The sequence below is a fragment of the Acanthopagrus latus genome, chromosome 7 (genome assembly GCF_904848185.1).
Source record: "Acanthopagrus latus isolate v.2019 chromosome 7, fAcaLat1.1, whole genome shotgun sequence".
Taxonomy (NCBI): domain Eukaryota; kingdom Metazoa; phylum Chordata; class Actinopteri; order Spariformes; family Sparidae; genus Acanthopagrus; species Acanthopagrus latus.
Window position 1 is genome coordinate 16785236 of NC_051045.1, and position 24666 is coordinate 16809901.

The 24666-nt window shown below is 39.8% G+C and overlaps 2 protein-coding genes and 1 long non-coding RNA gene across 3 annotated transcripts; 2 read left to right on the forward strand and 1 right to left on the reverse strand.

Annotated features, from left to right (window-relative positions):
• Positions 1–333: 333 nt before the first annotated feature.
• On the reverse strand, positions 334–16287 carry sort1b (sortilin 1b). Its single transcript, XM_037102847.1, has 20 exons — positions 15650–16287; positions 13334–13393; positions 13026–13099; positions 12832–12934; positions 12543–12704; positions 12147–12220; positions 11054–11103; positions 10719–10846; positions 9551–9695; positions 9239–9394; positions 8724–8830; positions 8180–8282; positions 7916–8087; positions 6734–6924; positions 6453–6642; positions 6055–6171; positions 4417–4525; positions 4195–4307; positions 3936–4065; positions 334–2489 (listed from the first exon to the last, which is right to left on the reverse strand). The coding sequence occupies exons 1-20, from the start codon at positions 15920–15922 to the stop codon at positions 2475–2477; spliced, it is 2472 nt and encodes an 823-aa protein (XP_036958742.1). The 5' UTR covers positions 15923–16287; the 3' UTR covers positions 334–2474.
• Positions 14311–17660, forward strand: LOC119022231. Its single transcript, XR_005075863.1, has 2 exons — positions 14311–15652; positions 17418–17660. It is a non-coding gene; the product is annotated as an uncharacterized LOC119022231 (long non-coding RNA).
• A 2507-nt stretch (positions 17661–20167) lies between these two features.
• On the forward strand, positions 20168–24202 carry sypl2b (synaptophysin-like 2b). The gene is made up of 6 exons (XM_037102860.1): positions 20168–20328; positions 20476–20553; positions 21249–21367; positions 21457–21661; positions 22150–22341; positions 22906–24202. Exons 1-6 carry the CDS (start codon positions 20311–20313, stop codon positions 23026–23028), a joined length of 735 nt encoding a protein of 244 aa, XP_036958755.1. The 5' UTR covers positions 20168–20310; the 3' UTR covers positions 23029–24202.
• The last annotated feature ends 464 nt before the right edge of the window (positions 24203–24666 follow it).

The window sequence follows — 24666 nt, forward strand, 5'->3', positions numbered from 1 at the left end:
TGAAAATAATTATACATTGCAGTCCTATTAAAAATTAGCTCCACATCTACCAACTACAACATTAAAATCCTACCTACACTACTGCGCGAGAAATAATATGAAAATACAATAAGTGGGCACATTCTTATGCTTCTACACAAAGGTTTGACTCATATGCATTCATAAAAAAGCCAAGGTTGCATTTTGGCAAGAGTTTCACTTTAACTATGTCTGTCAGCCACTGCAAGGTATTTTGCAATTCTGGTTTTGTTTTTGTCTCAGGGCTCCATTCTCTCATCTTGTGTTATTTTTCTACTTTACTATTTGTAAGAAATAAGAATCAGGTGACAGAAATAAGAGGAACATATGAATTTATTGGCAAACCCAAAGAAAATTGCCTCAAATATACAGAAGAGAGAAACATAGCAGATACAAAGATGTAACCTTGTATATTTACAGAACCATCACAATGACTTATTAATTTATACAGCAGTTTTTAACTGTAAGAAAAATGTGTAACCTTCACTTAATGCATAAACCATCATTAAATAAGAACTCAACAAGTGTCTCCCAGTGTAAAGTAGCTACATAGTAACCTTGTATTCAATCTGTGTTTTTGTTTTTCATTTCGGTTTACTCTCTTCAAAGTTTTTATCTCATACCAGGACATAAAGGAGTGATAACCAGGTTATTTCCTTCACAAAGCTCTGTGCATTTAAATATGACTCAAAGGTAACATGCAGTTCAATGGGAGCTCCTATGAAACAGACACCTCACTGCTCAAAGACTCATCCTGCCTAAAAAGTGCAACATACTGGATGAAACTGGCTGCACTTGATATAAATAATCAGTAAATAGACGCTGGCCACACATTGGGAGGGGCCTCACATCATATCGTCACACCAGGCACTTGTTTAACCACATCCAATTTACTGCACTCTGAACCTGCTAGTCACAAATAAATACAACTTATATGAAAGCAATATGTTTAACACGAGACAGACAAATAAATGTGCAAAAAAATTAAGAAAAACCCTGTAAGACGCGGTGTGTTGTTGAGAGCCATAAAATCAGTAATATGAGGTTGATTATAAAGAAAAATATAGCAGTTCACAATAAAAGACCTGTTATTTTAGAGAGTCTGCTCCACCTCAGATGCACACACCAGAAACATAAAAGAAACAGTCTCACACAGTGTTGCAGCTTGAAGGACCATGTCTGTTAACTCTTATACCAGGCTACAGTGTAGTTTTTGCTATACAACATTTACATAACTGAATTGTTCTTTTTTCTAGCTTTGCTCCTGTGCTTCTGTCGCCAAATCATATCATGGATGTAAAAAATATCTTTAGATATTTACTATCAAACTATAATTATTTCTGTCATTTCTGAACATATTTGAACCGCAATTTGTCATCAAAGATTTGTTAAGTACAAAAACGGCTCAAATGATTATAAACATGACTTGACTACAGTGATGATTACAGTCTTATCACGTTAACTGTTAGGTAACATTTAGGAAAAAATATTTAACCACAAACTCTAAGCATACAAAGGACTTTGTGCTTTAGGCAGTTTGATCTGCACACATTAATTTCTGCGCAAATCCTGTCTTGAAACAGACACAATCTGCTGTCCTATACATCGATGACATCTTCATTCATCAAACGGAGTTACTGGATACATCAGAGACATCGTGCCAGTGGAATTACTTCACATGCAAGGACGAGATACTGAATCTTAACATGTTATTGCTATGAACCTAACGCAAATGGTGTTTTCCACTTGTGTCTTATTACTCTGGAGTATCAAAAGTATGCAGGCTTGTATTCCAAATACAGACTACAACAGGGGATTTACAAATAAAAAATATCTATAATTTACATACTCTTGGCCATCCGTTGGGGACACTTATTGACCGACAAATACTTTATTAAAAGTAGGGACAGAGACTTGTGGTTTGGGAGTTATTTCAAACAGTAATCTTTTAAACACCAACCGAATTGATACCACATCGAAAAAAGACAAAATAAAACAGGTTTATGTACAAGTGCATGAGAAAAAGGACACCAAGCTTCAACAGAAGTGAGAAGTATTTCCAGGAGCGCTCCCAGGACGACAGGAGAGACGGGACCCGTAAAGCAGTGGTGGTGAATTTATACAACGAGCTTTGCTTCCATTACTCTGTCAGCAGTTCACATGACTGCATCAGTTCTTTGTCCCTACAATAAATTAGATTCAAACTCAATCAACAGAATCAATAACTGGAGCACAACACTAACAGACCTCCCACACATAGCTCTCCTCAGCAGTGACATCAGTCCCAGGACGCCTCCGTACATTCATTAAAGATGACAGCAGATAAGCATAGACTCTCCGTCTGGTAGCTGAGGCCAGAGTTCATACGAGAAGGTGACAGGAAGATTCAGCTGGAGACAAAACAGTAACAGGAAGAGCGGCCGGCCATCGGGCAGGCTGGAAACCTGTTGTGCCTGCTATTCAAGAAGGTCCTGTGTAAATACAAGACAAGAAGAAACAGTTAGAGGGGACACAGGTGAGCAAACAAAGACACTGGTGGTGTTTACACACCTACCTCGATAACTAAAGTGACCTAGTTGAAGGGGAACTCTTGTTAACATCCTAATTTTGTAACAATAATATAAAGAAAAACTAAAACAAAACAGATGCAATGCCCAGATTATCTTAATAAGGTTGTCAGAAGTATCACTACCTCACTTCTCAGGTCTCTTTGTCCAAAAAGGACGTACTTGATGAAATAAAGGGTATTTTTTGATACCTTGTGTTTAAAGCTACACAATCAATATATCGAACCTTTTAAAAAAAACAGATCTACACTCAGATTTTGATCCCACAGCTAGATAGATATTAACATTAACATGAATGTTTTGCTGGTTCAGTGACCTTTTCTGTACCAGCACTGTGCAGTTTGTTCATGATTTATGGTTTCCAATTATTCTATTTAAGGACTATTGGATTGAATTTTTCGGGACAACCTTGAGTCTTAAATTTGACCGATTAGTGTTGGACATTCCTTCATTCCTTCACTTCTGGAAACATGATCAACAGCACAAGGACAAAACATTGGATTGAACGCTGTTGAGCAACAGTGTGTCCTCTAAGGAGTCTTGATTCTGACAAGAAAATAATAGCTTATTACATATATTTTCGTATCGTGTATACATCAGCTCAGCTCGCAAGTAAAAAGACTTTGCAGCAGTGAAAGGACAAAGACTTGTTTCAGGTCATTTATAAACAGTTTCATTACATAGTTTGTCCACCAGGTAGCGCTGAAAAGCTGAAACCAGTGGTCACAATTATTATTTAAAAAGCACACTTTTAAGGGATTCTTATCAACTGTGTTTGTTAAGACAGTGAAAATCAGCTAATATGTCTTTGATATAGTTGACTTTATCATCTTCTGTTTCCTTTTTACCCTTTTGTATGGGCCTGTACAGTGGGTGTGCCAACTGGACAGTATGGCTTAATCATATAGGGTACTTTTTTACTAAGTTAATAAATGGCATTTGCATTGACTGTAATGTGTAATGTATGTTTTCAAATCTTTTTATTTGAGTGGACATCAACTTCTGATGCTTTTTTTAAATTGCCAGTATGTTTTTAAACAACAAGAAATAAGGCCCATGACATGGATATGCAGATTTAACAGGAACTATCCCCTGCCGTTCTTAACAACAATGTTTCACCGATACAGGTTATTTGTTTTCAGCTACAAGGTGTGTCACGGATTATTTATCGGTCCATCCTTTCTTTTCCATTTCACAGTGACTTGACCTACATAAGAGCTTGTCGAAGGTGTGGCCACTTGAATTTCTACATGACACCATACTCTACTCCACAAGGAACCAGTTTTACGAGCTGGTACCCGTGTTTCTATCTTAGCCTCTGTAAGAGGGAGGAAAAGTAATCCACTGTACCTCATCTGAGTCATCATGAAACTCGATCTTTCCATTCTGAGTGTGGTTGGTCTCCAGCGGGTCGTCGACCCCCTCCACAGCATTGTCCTCAACATGCTGCTGCAGCACTGAGTACCTGTGAACCAAGAACCTGTAGGACACATTAAAATGTCTGTCAGGTCACTAAAGATCATGTGAAAAAAACTCGATGGCGGACAGTCAAAGAGGAAGTTTTGGTAACTGTACGTGTGTGTGTGTGTGTGTGTAGAGATACACTAACCTGCCACCACAGACATATTTCTTAACAAAGACGACTCCCGCTGCAATGCTCAGCAGCATGACGACGATGACTGTTATCACAATGGGAACAGATTTGGAGGAGCGATTGTCTATCTGTAAAAATAACAGCAGACCAAATATTGAGGACACAAGAAAAGAAACAGATATACAGCAGCCAAACATACAGCGTAAATATTAAGTTTTAGTATGCAGCAGTACTGACCAGAAGTGACGGGCCCACCAGGTCACTCACACACCTCTTACTGAGGTCAATCTCTTTACGCTCAGGCATCTCTCCTCCCTCACATTTATCTCCAGGGATTTTCCTATAGCTGTAGATCAAGAACAAAATAAACCATGAATGATGGTTAGCTGGATATTTGCACACAGTGCTCATTGATAATCAGATTAGATTCATTTTGCTTAAATTGTCTAAAAAAAATTAAACAATGTAATATGGGATAAGTGGGCTTTTCTTATTTAATCTCAAATTAAAATCTTAGCAAGAAAAAACATATTTTTTGGCTCTGAAAGTAAAATCATTGGCTCATTTAACTTATTACAAAATACTTCTTAGTTGTAATACATTAATTTATCATCAGAAAGGGACGACTGATTATTACACCCAGTTTCTGAGGCAATACTGAGTTTTAAAATAACATTTTGGCCGAAACCCATTGTCAACTTTTATTTTTTGTTATTCATTCCCCTTTTTGTGTCGGGGAAACAAATAAATCTTCATTAATAAAAAAATAACTGAATTGTTTAGTTGTCATTGTAAGAAGTCGACCATCCCTTCATTACACAATCTTTGAAAGAGCACAAATTGATAATACATATTTATAAAAACATAATATATATGTGTTTTTTAAGGGTTAGGGTCAGTGAAAGTTGGTGACTGCTTCAAAAGCCTTTTTAGCTCGCTCTACAACAACCTACTGAATGAGGAGAGTTTTTCAGAAGTTTTTACGAACTGATGTCACAAGCTAGTCCCTCGTGAATCTGCCAGCTAAACTGATTGGACCCATCGTATAAGCATGCCACCACTATCAGTGAATGTCATCTTATCTTACTGATCGCAGTCAACGAGGCACATACCGTACATGTATCTATAAAAGATACATCTGAGAGCCGACCCTACCTGCTGCACAAATGTTGTTTAACTGGATTTACAGAACTATCTGTGTAAGAATTATTCATTTTCTATTAAAAATCAGAATGCAAGCAGAGAGACAGGCATGATGAACCTTTGCATTTTTGGTCAGCATTCACTCTTCCTCATTGGAACCATGAGATTCACTCTCACCCTCATCTGCTTCCTCTGCATGACAAATACTTCCTCATTCACATCACTTCTCTCCTCCAACGAAAACTGAAGGCCCTGTCACTTTCATCAAATGGTGATGGAGCAAAATGTCTTTTGCACTTTTATATACATAGCATCTGTTTTAATGTTGGAAATACAGAAATTATGACGTCTATTCAGGCAAGAGTCTGAAACACAATGCAATAAATCAAGACAGTTGTCAAGCAGAATGAATCTCTAGCAAAAGTTCAGTCCGGCAGACTTTTCTTTGCATGCTTTGGCCTGTAGTTTATTTACCATAACATCATGACATTCACTTCTCTCACACATGCTTACTCACAACTCCTTCCTTCCTTAATCAGCACATATCACCTGCTATAATAAACAATCATCTTAACTTCATTTACTTTTGTCCTACCTCTTACATCTTGTGAAGAAGGACGCTGCTTCTTAATGGGATATTACATTAATAAAAATTGTTGTCGAGTAATAAACCAATATTGAACCAACAACAGTTACACAAAGTGTCCAATAGTGTTGGACTACCAGACTTACCCACTGGTCTGCAGTTGCTCCTCTTTGCCGTGCAGACAGAACTCCAGCACCTGGCCTTTTAGGTCCGGCTGCTCCACACACTCTGAACTGTTCTCCTGACGGTAGTAGCCAAAGTCGCTGCAAAGAGCCAGAAGATGCCGGGAAGGTGAGCGAGCAAGGAAGAAGTAACCTGCGTTTAGTCTGAAAAACTTTTACCCTGCTATTCAACACCAGTTTAATGTTGGTTCCTCGTTAAAGTATTTCATTTTATGTTTTAAAGGGCATCCATTTAGTTCAAGCTACACTGGAAGAGAAGTCAATCACATTTAAATGAGCAACGTTTATGCCTCTACTTGAGTAGATCAATACAAATACAAAGATTAAACTTTGTATGATTAGGTGCACAGCAAATGTCTTACCACAGGAAGTCATCCAGGGTGCAGGGACACGGGGTTGGCTGGGTGTTGACCACATAATCTCTCCCATTCCAGCAAACAGAGTCTTTCCTGAGACGAAGGAACTTCTCTTTGTAGCCTAGCATGCACCCGTCATTGGGGTCACTGATGTCATCAGAGTGGGCCAACCACTGCACATAGTCCTTGTCATCACCTGTATACATCCACATATTGGACTCTGTTCACATACAATCTCTAACAAATGGCAAAATTGGACAGATTGTTAAACTTATCAAGTCTCTCACAGTCTCTGGTGAGAAGGTCCCTGAAATCGATGGTGATGGAGATCCAGTACTGGCTGAGGAGGGAGTCTCTGTAGCCCCAGATGCTGACATTCATGGAGCGAGCTCCCGGCTCTGATGCCAGCCCAGTGAAGTAGATCGGGTCTTGAGTGAAGTTGTACACACCCCAGCACTGTCCTTCATCAGTAGAAAATCTGTCGAGACATTGAAAAGTATACAGACCTTAGCATTACACAATTAAAATACCACTGAGGCAGTATGATTTTGGGCTATATAAGTAAAACTGATTTGATTAAAGTAAAGAAACAACACATGAAGTTTTATAGCTGCACTATTAGCCTGCTGCAATGTAAAGAAGGTATAAGTCTGAAATTATCTATACAATATTTAACATTTCCCGCAATGACAATTACAGTAGGGTTGGGCTGATTTTCAAACTGGTTTGATGGTGAGCAAAATACAGGACTGGACTGGTTATACCAAGTTTTACTACAAATTGTATCATCCTGTTTTCAGTGGAACAAAACGTAAGCCCGCAAACAAGAGAATAGACAACTGTGACAGTTTTAGTTTTTTTAGTTTTCAAAGATATTTCTCAAGATAGCAGTAGTTGCATTTAAAGTATGAGTAGGGGAAACCTGCAAATATCTCACAATACCAGCCTAGTCAGAAAATGGAGGCCTCAAGGGATTTATAATTTGTAAAGGACAAGAGGAAGTGTCTAGTTTATATTAACAGTGTCATACAGTGATCTTAATAGGGCATATTGGACTCAACCAAAATAAGGCTTCATACTCAAGTGTAGCATTTAGATAACACAGCCTGCACCAACTTGTTACTGGTGAGAGTTGTCTCTTGTGGACATCGGTGGGAGTCGCATAGCAGCCTTGTGTACAACTCTCACATCACAAGTAATTGTCCACAGCACCACCATCATACTCTGAGTTCATCAGCTATCCTGGCACTTCTGCTAACTAGTTCCTCTCCACCTGTAGCTGACAAATGCCAGTTTACATAGAATCAAACCGGTTCAAGCACATACACCAGACCAGACAGGCAAACCTACCCAACCCTAAATTACAGTGAGCTTATAATTAATTCAGAGTATAAGTAGGCAGATTTCTCCAAGCATCAGTGAGCATAGGTCCAACCCAAACTTCTTTGTACGCCTTAAGTGTGACTCACTTGATCTGGTTGATAGGTTGCGTGGGGCTGTGCTCCACAGCCACCAGCAGCCCTCCAGAGTCCAAGATAGCATAGTGATGGGGACCATCGAGGGCCTTTATCCAGGTGTACCCTCCATCATCAGACACATAGACATCAGGCCTCATCACTGAGATTGCATCCCCAACACTCCCTGAGGAGAAACATGGAAAGGTTTATCAATAGTTTATCCAATTGAATAACATATGATTATCCAAACATTGAAAGCTCTGAAGTGTGACTTACCATGAGCTAAGATGAGACCCACAGCATTTGGTTCAGTCATAGGCAGCATGGGGACGTTCAGCCTCATAGCAGTACTGTAGGCTGCGTGGATGTGGAGACTGCACTGTGGACACAAACAAGCAGTAGACTTGCAATGATTAGACAATTAATTGATAAGATCAAAATAAATTGTCAACTATTTTGATGATTGATTAATCATTTAAGTCAGTTTTCAAGCAAAGATATAGAATATCTTTTGGTTACAGCCTCTTAAATGTGAGAATTTGCTGCTTTTCTTTTTCGTTTATGATAACAAAAGAAGAGTCTCTGGCAAAAGCAGCATGTGGTATCTGAGTACAAACAAAAAGCCACATGAAAAATGACAAATACTAGCTAAGGACTTTCTTGGCACTGAAATCTAAATGATCAACTCTCAGTTCACCATATATCTTACAGCAGAATACTATCTGTACCCTTTAACTTTAAAAGGTACACAGTTTTCTTTATGACTGGTCAAATTTCTATCATTGATTCTTCTCCATATACACCAGTTCCCTCTGTTTACCTTGTCTGGGTCTTTGGCTGTAGCATCACACTTGCTATCTGCAGGTTTCCGCAAGGGAACCCATTCCCCTCCCTGGTCGAAGGACACCACAGTCTGCACTGAGCTATCTGGAAGACCAGGAAACAACATTTTCATTGCAGTCTCGAGTTTTGCTGATACTGCTATTCAAAAATAATGTGTGCAAATGAAGCTTTAATTCAGTTAACCCACAGTTACAAAATAAGCAAGCAAACCATTAGACATGTAAGAAAGATGAGACAAAAATAAAAAGGAAAAAGACGGGAGCAATCATGATGGAGTTCAGATTTAGCTGGTGAGGTATTTCTGGTGAAGTGTCAGCCAGCCGTGTCAGACACACAGCACATCTAACACTGAACAGCTAATTAAATATTTACCCAAAGCGCTCCCTGCGGTATGTAATGGAGAAGTCATACATGCGTGTGTTTGAGGGAAATTTGAGTACAGGCATGTGTTGCTGTTCCTTTATCAAAGCACAGGCTTATGAATAGCACTACCTTCAGCCAGGATGCTGGTGATGAAAACTCCTCGCAGGGAGGTGACGTTAGTGAAGTCTGTCTCGCCTCCTGTGGTGGTGTAAAGGTGGCGCTCCAGTGACTTGGAGTACACAGTGCCGCGGTCATCTGATACATAAATGGTGCCAAATCCTGAATCTGTATGAAAAAAAAAACACAAACTGGTTGACACATACTGAAAAGAAAATTACACTAAGGATTGCATTTACAGAGTTTATTTCATGACCACTTTTTATTTTGCACTGCGCCCTAAAATTGTTACTGCTCATCTTTACAGTATGAGTGCGGACTGACCTCCAGGCTCGTCCACATGCATGAAGACCATTTCATCATTAGCTGCCAGGATGGAGTAAAACTGCTCATGGCCGACAGGGGGCAGCTGGGCCATGTTCCACGTCTGACCATGGTCAACTGACACATGGATCATCCTCAGAGTGCCCTGCAGAGAAGGAGAGGGACAGGAGGACACACAGGGAACAATGAGAAAACTAAGCTGTGCAAATTATAGACCTGACCCCAAAGCCTGATTATGGAGTCAGATTACGGATATACATCCTAGACATGGTAAAGCACGCACATGAGCAAATAATGTTAATTAACAGTAGCTGACATGGAGGGCATGCATGCTCTCAAAAGTAACTCTGCTATCAAACCTAAGGTAGGGGGAGGCACTAATTGGTCACTTTTAACATGATCAATCACTCCTCAAAGCTTGAGAAAAACAGGAAATATGGCCAGTTTCACCAAGATTAGTAAATTAAGTTATAAAGTTGTGTTCCTGTACACTGAGGCCTGACCTCTGGAAACACTTTACGTTTATTGCTTTCTCAGTCTAATTCTTCTATAACCTGATGTCTGATAGACAGTGAATGTATCAAAAAAATCAGTATTTTGCTATTTCCCTGGTTTTTCTAAAGTAGAGTGTAAAAATGACGCAGTTGTTTGAATAAAAAGCCTCTGGCCAAACTGTCTGTTGTTCAGTTAGCAGAAGATTTAAGTCAAGGTTTGAGTAGGGTGTGATCCTGTTTGTAGTGACTAATCATAAAAGTGCCAGTGCCTCCCTTGGTTTCCAGCCCTTAACTGTCAGAAATCAGGTGGATTCACTCGACTTTTTTTTTGACAACTTGACTTAACTGTGACAGATTTTAGGTTGGATTTTTTCTTTTCTTTTTTTTTTTTTAAAAAGTAAAACTGGTGGAGTTGTTTTTTAAAGCAGCTTTACTGGTGGGTGGAACTCAAATATTCCCTTTAAAACAACTCACAGATAATACTAACACTACTTACTAAATAAATAAGTATTACAAAAAAAATATTTAATCTCGACATAATATATTGCCTTTCAATCTGAGTGGACTGATACTTGTTCTTACTTACTAAAAGGGTCTAAACAAACAATATTTTGCATCTGGTTGACTGATTAATTTCTGTAACTGCTGGTGATGTGTACAAACTGTATACTGACCTTGCCTGTCATTACAGAGGCAAAGAGGAAGCGTCCACCCAGGCCAAAGGAGTATATCTTACTAGCGACTGTCTTGATGGTTTTACCAAAGTCTGTCGTCCTCCTCAGTTCCAGCATTCCCCGATCACCTGGGGAAAAAAACAGGCTTAGAAATGGAAGTGCAATAAACAGTATAAACACTGTTCTTCAGTTGGCGAGTATCATGTTATTGTCATGGTCTGTTCATGGTCTCAGTTATCAGAGGCCATAAATTAAATTGATAAGGTAGTTCTGAGTTTGAGCTGTTTATGCAAACTTTACATTTTCAGGTTTTGCTTAAAAGGGGTATCACTTACTGCAAGATCCATTGAGGCTGGCTGTGAAAAAGATGGCATTTTTCCTTCCCCTAAAATAAGAATAGAAAGTACCAAGAATTTCAGAGAAGCTGACACACAAATTTGAACACAGAGAAGCAAAATGGATGCAGACTGCTTTTGTTAATGTGAGATGTGGCAGGTCTTGCTGTGCTTACATCTGAAGGAAGAAATTAGGTCTCAAACAGAATTCTTCGTGCATTCTCAGTCTTTTCTCATAATAGGTTTTACTGTGTTGCATAAGAGAGCATCACATGGCATGCTTATCAAATACAACTAGCATACAGCCATGCCCTCCTTAAATATGTACTTTCATTGCAGTGTTTTGACTTCGCAAAGCTCCTGCTCCAGTTGCAAATGACCCATTTTCCTGGAGCCTGTTTGGATCAGCGTCTTTGGGATAATAATAATGCAAGGTTTTGTTTTAGGAAGACTGTTTTGTACTTCTCTCACACTCGCAGTGACCTTGAAAACACAGCCTGAAAATCGAAACTAAAAAGATGTTCAAAGCCGCCAAGGTTACTAGGTGATTTGTACCAGGAAGTGCCTCTAAAAACAACAAACACTGCTGCAAGGGTTTGGCTGCAACAGGCAGGTTGAACAGTCACTGGCTGGGAAGCAGTTTTACTGCCTATTTTAAAAAGATACAGCACCAATAAAAGTCAGAAGAGAAGAACTATGATCATGTTCTGGTATATCAGCCTTATTACAAATCTTACAAGTTTGATGAAGTCAAAACATAGTCTTAACGCAGTTAAATATACTTTTCTTTGATCACCATTTAAGTAAAAAATATTCCACTGTCACCCACCACCAGTAATAAGTTGCTTGTTGGAGGAACAAAACTTGAGAAAATACTGCTACTACTACTAACAGATATCACATCACTTATTGAAATCGTTGCTACATGCCAAACAAATAAAAATGGGGTTCTTTCACTCTTCCCCCATCTCACCGGACAGAAACAATTCCTATGAGATGCAGACACTTGGGTGTATTGAATAACATTACTGTTTGTTCACTGAGCACCTGACAAAGGGTGCTGCTGATATCATCACTTTGTATTTTATCTTACCATTTCACCAGGCACACCATGTCATGGAGCTTTTTCCAGTTGCTGCCAAAATCTTCAGACAGCCACAGTTCATTCTGAGGAGAGAAAAAAATAGTTTATTCAATGACAAATTCAGAGTTCAACAGCTGTGACGCCACAGTTTTTTTTTTTTACCAGAGCCAGGTTAATGAATATACACTGTGCAAACACAAGGTCACAAGATTGACCAAAAGCTGTCGTCCTGGCATAAGGAGGTGAGGTGGTGCACTTTGCTTTAGGGTTTTACAACAGGCCATTCAAAAGTTGTGCGTACAAATGAATGACTCACACACACACACACACTGGAGCTTTCAAGTTCATATAGACCGGCTGACCTACATCCAAACAAAACATATCTCTGTAAGATTCACCACTTACATTGTTGCTGAGGACGAGCAACACGTTGGAGTTTTCAGGGTTGTACATAATCTGCATGAGGGGGATGAAGGGCAGGTCCTGGTGGGAGAAACTCTTTCCAAAGTCATCAGAGACAAAGATACGAGACCCATGACCTCCAGAAACTTCCCCTGTCAGGATCACCTATAAGAGTTAAAAAAAAAAAAACAAAACATCAGACTGATGAAACAACACAAGATAAGATCGTGGATTAGGCACATGTCACTGTGGCGCCACAGAACAAAATCAAGTAAATGCGGAAGTGACTTACTTTGCCAGAGTTCTCTGGGCCGATAGCGATGCCAAATTCTGATCTGATAAAGGTGTTGTTGATGAGGTTGGTCACATCCTGAAATGACTTCCCGTAGTTCTCACTAGCAGATAAATAGATGCAGCGAAAAAATTAAGAATTTATCTACGAAAAACAAAATGGTAAGTTCAAACAGATGAGATCATGAGACATACCTTCGGTAGAGTTTAGACTGCCCAAGTCTTATCATGAAGAAGGGCACCTGAAAAGTCGTCAAAGCCAGGATGACCTGCCAAGAAAGAAGGTTCAGCTTGGGGAAAGTGGAGCACAGATAATTTATTGATGCGGATGAGACCCTGATGTAAGGGAACTTGTGTACTCTACAAGGCTCTTTGCAGGCTGCCCAGTCTGTTAGTTTCCTACAGTTCACTGATAATCCAACCATGTTCGTCCCACTCATGTCACGGCAGCATAACACGGCATCAAAAACATGTTAGGTGAAAATGGAAAATATTCGACTCACCCCAGTGCCATCTCCAACCCAGGCCAGTGACACCGACCCACTCAGGTCGTTGAAGGTGTACTGAGAAAAAGAACAAAATCAAACATAGACATATTAGAAATCATTGTTAACAATTGATGGTGAATGTTAAAAGAACAGCTCTTTCAGTCTGACAAACAAATCTCAATGAACTAAACAGTCTTTAAATTATAAATAGCAGTCAAAACGTCTGTGCACTTTAGCCTCCAGACTGGACTCAGGGCTCCAGACTAGCTTTTTACAATGGCTGGTGCGGCTTACTTTTTTTCATTCAGGAGCACTGGCATACAATTTAAGTACACCCAATAACAATTTACATTTTATCTTAACATTTTAGCAAATTATGTTATTATTGCAAACAGGATTAAAGGTCGCAAATAGTGTTTTCTTTAATTAAATCACAACACAAAGCACGAAATTGTAATTTCAGAAATATCTGTATAAATTTTTTTAAACTGGTCTGCAGGAGTAATGAAAATGTTTAGTCACACTTGACAGATTTTTGGGGGCTTGTGTGACTAAAATAGTTGACCTTACACTGAATTTTTGCTTTGACTGGAACTGTGCTTCCCCCTCTCTGTGTGACGAAGCATAAAAGTGAAGCACCACTTATCAGGGCGGACAAGCATTTCAGGAAGCACCAGACTCCAAGCCAAGCCCTCTCAGCACAGACTTCTGAATACAACTGCTGAGTAACACATTAAAACTGAGGTCAAGACTCAGCTTTTCATTCTAGTGAATTGTTGTGCATGTTACAGGGGCACTAAGTAGTTTGGGAGAAGAAATTCAGAGTAATAATTGTATTATTTACCACATGAATGAGGTAGTAACATGAACTCAGATATATTTGTATTTTCCACAGCTGAATAAACAAGCTGTTATCAGAGGAAAATAAGGTCCCCAGAACACTGTTTGAAGCTAAAAAGGAGGCAGGGTCCGCCACCTATAAACAAAGTGAAACAGTATGAAATTGTGTTGTCCTTTAAGGTCAGTTTGTTTATTCAGTCATGAAAACAAACAGTTTGTTTATTAAGTTTGTTGAGGCATTTAAAAGATCAGTCAACAATTGTTCTGATTAAAACATATTCCCCAAAAGTACATATTGCACCTCTAAGAAAGTTTAGCACAAAAAATACTTTTACTTTCATTGTTAATAGATAGAATATCTTGAATCCTTGAAAACCATTCAGTGTCCCTGCCCGTTCTTCTTTAACTACATGAGCATTCAGACTGAGTGTTTGAGGCTCATGCTGTAAGCAGCTTCAGTACCGGTGGGACCTGCAGCAGTAACCTCGAGGGGAGAAACGTAGCTGAGCCTCCAAGAATTCTGTAGACTTTAGATTACCGAAGCCAAGGATTCAAATACTGCAATGCAAAGTTGATCACATGTCGCTTAGGAGCTAGGCAAACAAGCAGCACAGGGCTCTGCTGAGGTCAGCCTCACGTTTGTTTAGAGGAGACAACTGCATGGTTGCTTTGACTGCATGAATTCATCTGTGCCCAACCTGTAAATACCATTACACATCTGCTGAGGCCAAATGTAGCCTTTGTCTCCTCTCCAGGATTTAAATGCGAGTAAAAACAAAAAATACTGTAGCCTCTCCCTGCCACACAAACACAGCTTTTTAATTACAAAATAACTACCACACAGTCGGTCACATGGATTCCCCCTGGGCCAATTTTCCCTGTCAACATTCAGGCGGGCTGACTGGCTGTGAGGCAGAGACAAGTGGGATCCTCAAACACAGAATAGAGCTGCATCCTTGAGAAAGAATCAAATATAGGTCAGTGCCATTAGTGGAGCATTTGAGAGGCAAAACGCTGAGCTCCAGGGACGCCTACGTAGGTCTTACAGCATGAGGGAAATAGGCGTTGTAGCTGTTTCACTACACTGAATATCACTGCAGCAGATACAAAAGAAGAAGAAAAAATGAAGGCACAGAAAAAGGAAAGGAGGCCTTTAATGGCTTTCTGGTGTAGGAAAAACCAGAACTTAGACTCAGAAGGGGATTTTTAATGATGAGACATGCTCTTTTACAGAAGAGCAAAAATAAATCTACAGAGCAAAATCCTCTGTTTAACTGTAACCTCGGGCTTTAAGGCTTAACGTGACAGTTGAGTGGAAAACAAGCCCATCAGGAGCTCGGTTCGTCGGTACGCTGAATAGCTGATTAGGCCTCTCCGTGCACCTGCTTAGCACCTGCGCATCTTCCCCTCTCGGCTCATTTAAACCGTCGGACGTGTGAAGAAGAAGGGGAGGAAGACAGACAGTAACCGGAGCTCAGTTGGTTAACTTACACGGTGGGTGTTGTCTGCTAACTTGGTGTCATATCCTTGCAGGGCTTTGCAGGAGTCGCCCTCCGGTACGCTCCTCCGTTGTATCCTGTGGCCGGCTGATGGAGACAGCCATGCGGGCAGAGACCTCTTGACGATCTTCGCCGCTTTCTCTTTAACGTACGACTGCCTCACGAACACCGACTGTCCGGAGGCTTTGGAGCCCTGCTGGAAATCCAACCCGGCTGAAAAAGTGGAGACACATAACAGCAGGATACAGGGCAGCAGCAGTCCCATCCTCGTCGCCGGTGTCACTGGCAAAGAAAGCAAAACAAAAAACACCCCGGAACGAGTCTTTGTTTATCCCGTGCTCGCCTAGAAATTGAAGGTCGCTAGAGCTCTCTCTCTGCCGCGGATGACATCAACAAAACAGTAGTCCTGACAGCGACTATTTCGGGCTTTCAAAACACGGAGCGCCCCTCAGTGCTGCCACTATTTCCCCCGAGCAGCAGCGAAAACACGACAAATAAAGCAAATAACGCAATTTTTTTCAAAGTAACCTTCGTATTTACCAGCAGTTATTCGCGCTGCAACTCCTTATCCAACATGATACAAAGTAACGATGGGGAGAATTGTGCCTGCTGGTCGTAATGCTCTATGCAGAGAGGAGACGCTGTGATTGGCTGCCGCTGTGTTCCGGTCTGCCTCTGCTGTTGTGATTGGTTCAAATGCGGAAAAAGGCGGTGCCAAACAGAAGAGCTGCATAATTAGATGTCAAAGCCTGTTTAGATAGGTTGAGCAATACTACCATGTAACATCAGCCAGCCGGAACTTCATTTAAAGATGGATGTGTGCATTATTATCCCACAATTAGCCATTTATTTGTATTTTAATTGACTTAAGTAGATGTAGATTGTAGATTTACTTGTAATGTAATCTACAAGATTTTGAGGTAACTCGAACAGCAGCGCATACAATCAACTATAAATGTGTAATAAATATAAATACTAATAAATATGTTTACGAAACGCAAGAAATAAGATTTTAAATAATTAAGAGAGAAAATATAATAAGGCGACAGATGGATTGGTATATAAATAGGTATCATTAGTCAGAGCTTTCAGGGTAAAACTTAGAATCGAAATAACACGTGAACTGACCTTGAATAAATAAAGAGAACATATAAGGTTGATAATGACGTTACAAGCGCAGTAAAAACAATGGATTTATACCTTGATGACACAGTAATAAGTAATAATAGGTGCATTTTTTAAAAATAACAAAAAGAAAGGATAAAATGTGAATTTAATCATATGTTTGGTTTTTATGTGTAATTTGTGTGAACTGTCAAATACAAAGTCTCCCACCCCCTCACATTAACTCATTTTAAACTTTTCCACCTGCTAATGATGACAATAGTTTATTTAGAGTTCATGATTTGTTTTACATGTAAACACTCAATTCACAGGTAGAATAATTCAGTGGGAAATTTTCCATATCCACAGATGACAATATAATACAACATATTTATGATATCTAATTCAAGGACATTAAAGTTAAACACAAAGTTAAATGCAGGGATTAAACATCTGGATCTGGCGTGATGTTTGGATAGTTAGATATGGTTGTAAGATATGGTCTGTATGTAAGTACACATTAACATCATGACAATCGTTACTAATCAAATTTGTCACAACAAATGAACAGTAGCCCCCTTTTTAATGGTAGACATTCTTGGAGAAGACAGTTTCTTGAATACAGTGTAATTAACATCTCTGCACTTCAATTTCAGCTCTGAAACTAAACTATTTCTGGGTAACCGAGGGCTTGGGCTGAGTGAAGAGTACAGAAGAACATGACCAGAAAGGAAAACTAACCTCTCCGTCATATGAGCTTAACTCCAGCAAATTGATTAGAGAGGTTGTTTCTGTAGGCGGCTGCATTCCTAAATCATATTGATTCATTTTGTTGGTTGCAACGAGTCAAACTGTGTCCTTGATTAAATTTGTGCATGTGACGGGACGGTGGGTCATTACGAACACATGACTACTGGTCATGTGTTGCAGGAAGAAAAAAAAAACTCCCTGTATCCATAGCTGCCATGACTGAACACATTCAATCTACAGACTACACACTGCAATATACCAATATGCAGTTTCAGGTTGTCCCAGTGTTGTATGTAAGGTCATCTCTCCTGTGGATCTCCAGGGGCAGGGTAAACTGTTGTGGTGTAGTCCTTAGTTGCCCTCACCACCAGGACGAATCTGTAACTCTTTTGGTAGAAGATGGGAGAAACCTGCTCAGAAAAATAGACTCGCTATTTAAATATTCTCATGTTTATCCTTTCAGTGTGCTACAACCTGTGTGACAAGTTTGCAAGCCTGCAACAATAAAACAAGGTGTCATCTCAGCACAGGCCAGTGCGGTTTAATGAGTTTCAGTGCGTTCCCTGAAACTTTTAACTTCAATCCAGCTTTGCCACTCTCAAATGTGCAACGTAGCATCAGGAATATCCTTTGTGTGCATTAAATCTTGCTATTCTTGATTCCCCAATTCCCCTCAGCAGGCTAAACAATCTGAACTGTAGTGCAGCATTCCTCCACAGAGCAACTGTACAATGGAGGTGCAGCCCCTCCCCCATGGCAGCCCAGTCAACTATTAGAAGGTGGAGAACAAAGCCACTCTTATTCCTTCGAGATGTTCTCTGTTAGGATGAGAACTGTGCCTTTCAACAAGGACCCAGATTTTACTTTTTTGGCTACACTGTCTGTGGAGAGAAACCAGGCAAATTAAAGGATGGAGCAAAGTGTACTGACATTTCAGCAAACCCAAACTGAGGGAATTACATGGACAGCCTGCGTGTGAATGAATTCCGTCTTCACTGGTCAGAGTCATGGGAAACACACGGCTCACTTTACATAAAGAGTGTTAGTTTATTAATGCCCATGTTGTTTCTGTGGAGGTGGCGACCTCTAGTGAAAAGGAACCATTATTGTGCATTCACTCCCAGCAAACTCAGGCGTTTATATTTTCAAACTTGAAATAAAATTGTTGCACTTCAACTTTTTGGGGAGCTTTTCAGTTGTTTCCAGCACCATGTCTTGAGCAAATATACAAGTAGTACCATGGCAAGATGAATCTGTTAAGAGGCCCCAGGATACCAAAAGATTGCTGTTCAGGCCCCAATAGACCCCCTACTTACATCTCCCGCCCTCTATGCTTTGTTTGTGTACCCGGTCACCTCCAAGTTCCATACAGTCTACACAAAAGACAACACATGGTTTCATTTTAGGCCCTCGACTGAGGCAGCCAGCAACCAGCAGCACCCCTGGGTTTAAATGAAGAGTGAATATAATATAAACTAAAATTAGAATGGCACTTAGTGGAGGGCATATCTCCACCAAGGTCCAGCAGTCCCCTTTAATTCAAACATTCCTAATACTACATATAAATCTTGAACCACCCATAATTGCTTAAGCATGATTTAAGCATCCAAGCCAGCTACTTTATACTTCCACTCCACTATGTTTTAAGGTTTAAATATTGTACTTTTTATTCACTGTATTTATCTGATACCTTTAGTTACTAGTTACCTGGTACATTGCATGCTACATTAGAGTGAAAGTAGTACATTTTAAATTGGTACATTTTACTGGCCAGGCCAATAATCATTTGACCCATATACAGTTTATACATACATACATACATACATACATACATACATACATACATACATACATGCATACATACATACATACATACATACATACATACATACATACATACATACATATAATGTTGAAAAAACTATCCAAAAAACATACTTAAGTAAAAGTACTTTTCTGGCAACAAATATAAGTAGAAAGTAAAAGCAGAATTCAACATATATTCACAAAAGTATGTACTGTATACTATGGGCTTGGACTGATTATCAGTATTGATTTATTCAGCATTTATCTGACTATCAGAATCAGAGCTTGTACATTTTAAAAAAAATCTGATTGCCAGTTAAACTAATTAATTTATGTAGTCTTAATAATCTGTAGTTCTTGAGAATAAATTCAAACTCCAAATTTTAATATCTAAATCATAAATGAGGTAATAATACAAACCAGAAATGTTCATTGTTACTATAAACAAGCTGTTCTTGGAGGAAAATAATGTCCCCAGAACACAGGGTCCACCACAAACACACAAGGTAAAACAGTGTGAAATTGTGTTGACCTTTACGGTTAGTTTGTTTTTTCAACATAACATACTGCACATTTAAAATAATCTATTATACTGTTAATCGGATTTGAAAAAGACAAAAGAAAAAAGAAATGATTCTGATAACCGGATGAATTCCGAATATTAGATTAAATAATCGTCCAGGCTGAGAATCAATCGACCCATAGTATCCAGTGTATGTATGTTATTTTCTTTATTTGTAGTTTTGATACATTTATAGCCAAAAATAAAAAATAAAAAAAATGCTCCTTCTCATCCACATTTCTCCACTTTCGCCACGGTGTCTCGGCAGCGCCCCTGCAGACGCCTTCGAGTCAGTGATCACGTGTCATCTACTACGATTCGCTGAAGTTGGAAAAAAGTTTGACAAGCCCGAGGAGCCCCTAAAGATCAGCCGCAGGAGCAAGGAAGGAGCCACATTATCGATACTAACTCTGTTTTACGGCGGACCAACGATGCAATCCGTCGCCCAGGTAACGGCGCTGACAGGAAGCGTGAGGACGTTTTATAGCGGAAAGTGATCGGACACTTCTACTTTCAGAGAACACACCTATCTGTGCTGCGTGACTCTCACAGTTTAACTGCTTCTTTCTCACATCGCACTGTTTGTTTCTCATCAGAAAGTGATGACTTCGGGGTTCAGTCTTGACCTGAGCCCTCTGAAGGAGCCCCTGGCATTCATCCGTCTGCTAGAATGGGTACGTTTCTTCTCGTTTTTTGTTTTTGTTACCATATGGCCTATGGCGGGGTGTCTTCGACATTAGCTCTCCATCCCTGGTAGCAAAAATCCCTCACAAATTGATTATGTTGTTAGTCTTGTGACCCTGTGAACGCCTAGAGAAGCTATGCAGCTCATCCTTTGAGCCGTGACTCCGTTTCAAATATGGAATGCACAGAGAAGTATGAGAACTCAAGATGTCAGCCTGTGAACAGATAACCTTTATGAACTGATGGCTAGCTTAATGCGTGTTAGCCATACTTGAAGCTAGTAATGACGTATGTCATGATAATGTGGAGAAATACTTTAATTTCCTACTGTGAGGTTGTTTTTTAGCTTGACATGGATTCCACCTATATAATGAAACATGTTAGCTTTTACTTGCAGGTAGGCGTCGTGACGTGTGCTTCTTGGTAAAACATCTCCAGTACATAAGTTTGTACATATATAATTGTTCTTCTGCTGTGAACTCTGCACACCATTCTCAGTTCTGGCATCCTGTGATTAAGATGAGGATTTCCTGTCAAAAGTGTGTTGCATAAAAGGGAAGTGTGTGTGTGTGTGTGTGTGTGTGTGTGTGTGTGTGTGTGTGTGTGTGGCAGTTGGATTACCACCCTGCCCTGAATATCCTCACATGCCAACGCCTCTCTTCTTATCTGGTGTCTGTGGCTGCAGGTGTTCTCCATATTTGCCTTCGCTACGACGGGCGGTTACAGCGGCACCACCAGTGTCAACGTCCAATGCCATGGGACTCCAAGCGAAGAAATCAAGGCACACTTTAACTATCCATTCAGGTGTGAGCAAACACAAACAGTCACACACACCCATTTTACAAAGAGTAATCAGCTCAGGTATCAGACTATCCTGTTTTGTGTTTGGACAGGTTGATGGACAGTCCCTACAGTGTTCCCAAATGCATAGTCAATGAAACGACCACCACTACTCAATACCTGACTGGAGACCATGCATCGTCGGCACAGTTTTTCGTCTGTATTGGAGTGTTCGCCTTTCTCTACTGCACTGCCACGCTAGTCCTCTACCTGGGCTACCAGCACGTATACAGGGAATCTAGTCGTGCTGCCATTGTGGTACGTCTGTCTTGATTCTCCGTGTTTCTCAGTTGTTCTGGTGAAATGCTTGTGCTTAGCCAGGCCCTCCTCTGCACCTATAAATAGCCTAGCAATGGAGCGAGATGAAGTTACTCGGTGTGGACTTGCAAGAGATTGTATTTGAATCAGACAAGTGTTGAATCTGTTGACTTGGTGCTTCTGTGTAAGTTCAGTCGTGAAACCCTCTGATCTGAATGAAGGAATGTCATTTTATCTACGCAAGCTAAGTTTATAATTCGTGTTCTGTGTGTAAAACTTTGCATTTGACACCAGCTGTTGATTTTCAAGCAGTCCACCTTTTGCTGGAATCCAACTGGAGGTCAGAGAAAGTGCATTTAACAGAGTTGTGTAAATGAAACAGTAGGGAGGGTGTGGTTCCCATGAAACCAAGCAACAAGCGCACTAGGGAGTCTCCTTCCTAGAAGTTTTTTTGTTGTTGTTGATCTGATCATTCTTCTTCTTCTAAGGACCTGTTGGTGACTGCAGCCTTTGCCTTCTTGTGGTTGGTATCATCCTCTGCCTGGGCTAAAGGCTTGACAGATGTAAAGTGGGCCACCAATCCTGTTGTCATCGAATCACTTCTTGAAGTTTGCAAATCTGGCATTAACAAGTGCAGCCCGGGTGCTGTGCCTCACATGGGCAGACTAAATGCCTCTGTGGTAAGTTGAATTAAAAATGAGGGTTGAGCGCGTACTTGGCTGAAACTGGAATCCGGCTCAGATAATGAGCTTTTTATGAGTATCATCTGAGTAAAATGTGTCAGTATCTCCATATACTCTATCCCAATTGAGGAGTCTAAGTATGGATACAGATCACAGATTTAGTGAAATTGCTCCCCTAGTACATAAGGCAAAAATGTTTTCCAGCTTCCAGATTTACTTCCTGGTTATATGGCTCACTGTATAAGTGCATTAATTTCCCCCACTTTCAGGTTCACTTTAAAGTCATACTTGACCCCATCTGCAGTTCAGGGTTTTTATAATGGAAGTCTATTTTTTCTGCTAAATACTGTTAGTGGCCACTGGCCAAAACTAGAAGCAAAAGCTAAGCGGTATCCTCATAGGCCTATAACATGTTCATGCTATTGATGATGTAGTTGGTTGGACAGATACAGATACAGAAGATGGTGTACTGGCACATCCCTACAAGTCAGTCTTTTCCACACATGCTTAAACTTGTACATACAGCCTGGGGTATTTGACTTCTATCTTATTCTTTGGCAGGTTTTTGGATTTCTGAACCTCATCCTCTGGGGAGGCAACTGCTGGTTCATCTACAAGGAAACTCCTTTCCACAAAACACCCAACCAGCCTGCAGATGCGGAGGGGGCAGTTGGGCCATCGTAAACACAGAGCTCCCTCATTCCAAAAGTGTCTAACATGTAGTGTTATTGACTGAGTCATTTTGGTACTAATTGTTCAAAGAAAAATACCATAGGATACAAGACATACATTTCTAAAATTGACTGCTCCTCTTTTGTATTAATTTTATATTTAGAATCTCACATTTCAGAGCCAAAATTATTTTTTTTTTTTCATAGTGAAATCAATAAATCATAGCAGTCAAAAAGGTTATTCTCATAGATGCTCAGTTTGTATTGTATAACATAATTATACCACAACTATGTGAGTTATCTCCAATGGTACTGCAGGTGTGGACTCTGTTATCCTGTGACCTACCAGCAGTATTCTGCGCCAAACAGTACATCCTTTCTGCCAACAGCATTTAAAAAAAAAAAACTCAGGGCTATTCAGTGTATGCATGTTATAAAAAAATAGACCGACATCGATTATTAACACAAGTCTAGACGAGGCAATACCAAATTTGAGTCAAGTCCTAAAAAAGTAAAAATGTAGTAGTTACATTGATTTCATCTTACATTGTTGTTCATTGGAAAGAAAATCAGTTGCCAATATGAGATTATTTATGATGTGTGAAAGCAATTTTATTGAATCTGTTTTGTGTTCACTTGCACTTCACCATCTCTGTATTAGGCTAAATTCTAGCAGCTAAATATTAAGTTGAATGTAGCTGATATATCTGTTTAGAGCATTTAAAAACTGTTTCACTTATTTGGAAGAATTTGTGGTTTTTTTTGTTTTTTTTACATTTTATTTTCCTGTCTGTCCTGAATGTCTACAGTTTCTAACAAAATACCCCGGAACAGTCTTAAAGAGTTGCAAAGCAAATACTTATCAGTTGAATAACCTTAGCAACGTGTTACATGTTCCTAAATATTCCACAAACCATTGAGTGATCTCTAACCTCTTACTAATTTACAACACATTGTTCTTGCTTATGTCTAGCTTCTACCTCCACTTTGTTTCAAGGGAAGGCAAGCTGTTTTTTTTCAATGTTACTGCCATCTTTATGATTTTCTACCTTGATATAGCTCGGCTTGATCCATTGCTGCGTTGATAAAAGTGTCATATAGATGAGATTGGAGTTCATGTTCCAGTCCAGGAAGATACTGCGTGGACAATAAATGCTGTGCATCATTAAAAGAAATGATTGGATTAATTGCTGTGTGTCTCCTTATTTCACTGGTGGAAGCCCACCGCACAATACTGTACATATTGTTTTCATGAGACGTAAGCAAAAATATGCAATACAGCTTGAGACTCACTAGGTGGCAGACATGCTGCTTCTAAAGGGCATTATCAGCTGACATGAAGAACAATCACACCCACACAGGAGCTTTCAAATGAACCTCCTGACCCTCATCACTCTGGTCAGGGTTTTAGTTTAGATTCACAATACTGTTAAGGCACCAGTGCCTGGTGCATCAGTGAAATTCACTCATATTTTAACATGGAATTAATAAAAATCATTATGATGAAAACAATCAGTTGTTCCAGCTCTACTGATGATCTCAAAAACTAATAAATCCAAAGTTCTATTTAACTGAGAAAAACACGAGGGCACATGCCACATATAGCACAGCAAGTATTAAGGCACTTTATGTTCTCTGCTGTTTATCTGCA

Coding starts and splice junctions, on each gene's coding strand:
- sort1b (XM_037102847.1), bottom strand. CDS start 15,922: ATGGGACTGCTGCTGCCCTGTATCCTGCTGTTATGTGTCTCCACTTTT. Junction 8,088..8,179: donor GGGTCTCATCTTAGCTCATG/GTAAGTCACACT, acceptor GTTTCTCCTCAG/GGAGTGTTGGGGATGCAATC. Junction 6,925..7,915: donor CAACCTATCAACCAGATCAA/GTGAGTCACACT, acceptor ATGTCTCGACAG/ATTTTCTACTGATGAAGGAC.
- sypl2b (XM_037102860.1), top strand. Junction 21,368..21,456: donor CACTTTAACTATCCATTCAG/GTGTGAGCAAAC, acceptor GTGTTTGGACAG/GTTGATGGACAGTCCCTACA. Junction 22,342..22,905: donor GCAGACTAAATGCCTCTGTG/GTAAGTTGAATT, acceptor ATTCTTTGGCAG/GTTTTTGGATTTCTGAACCT.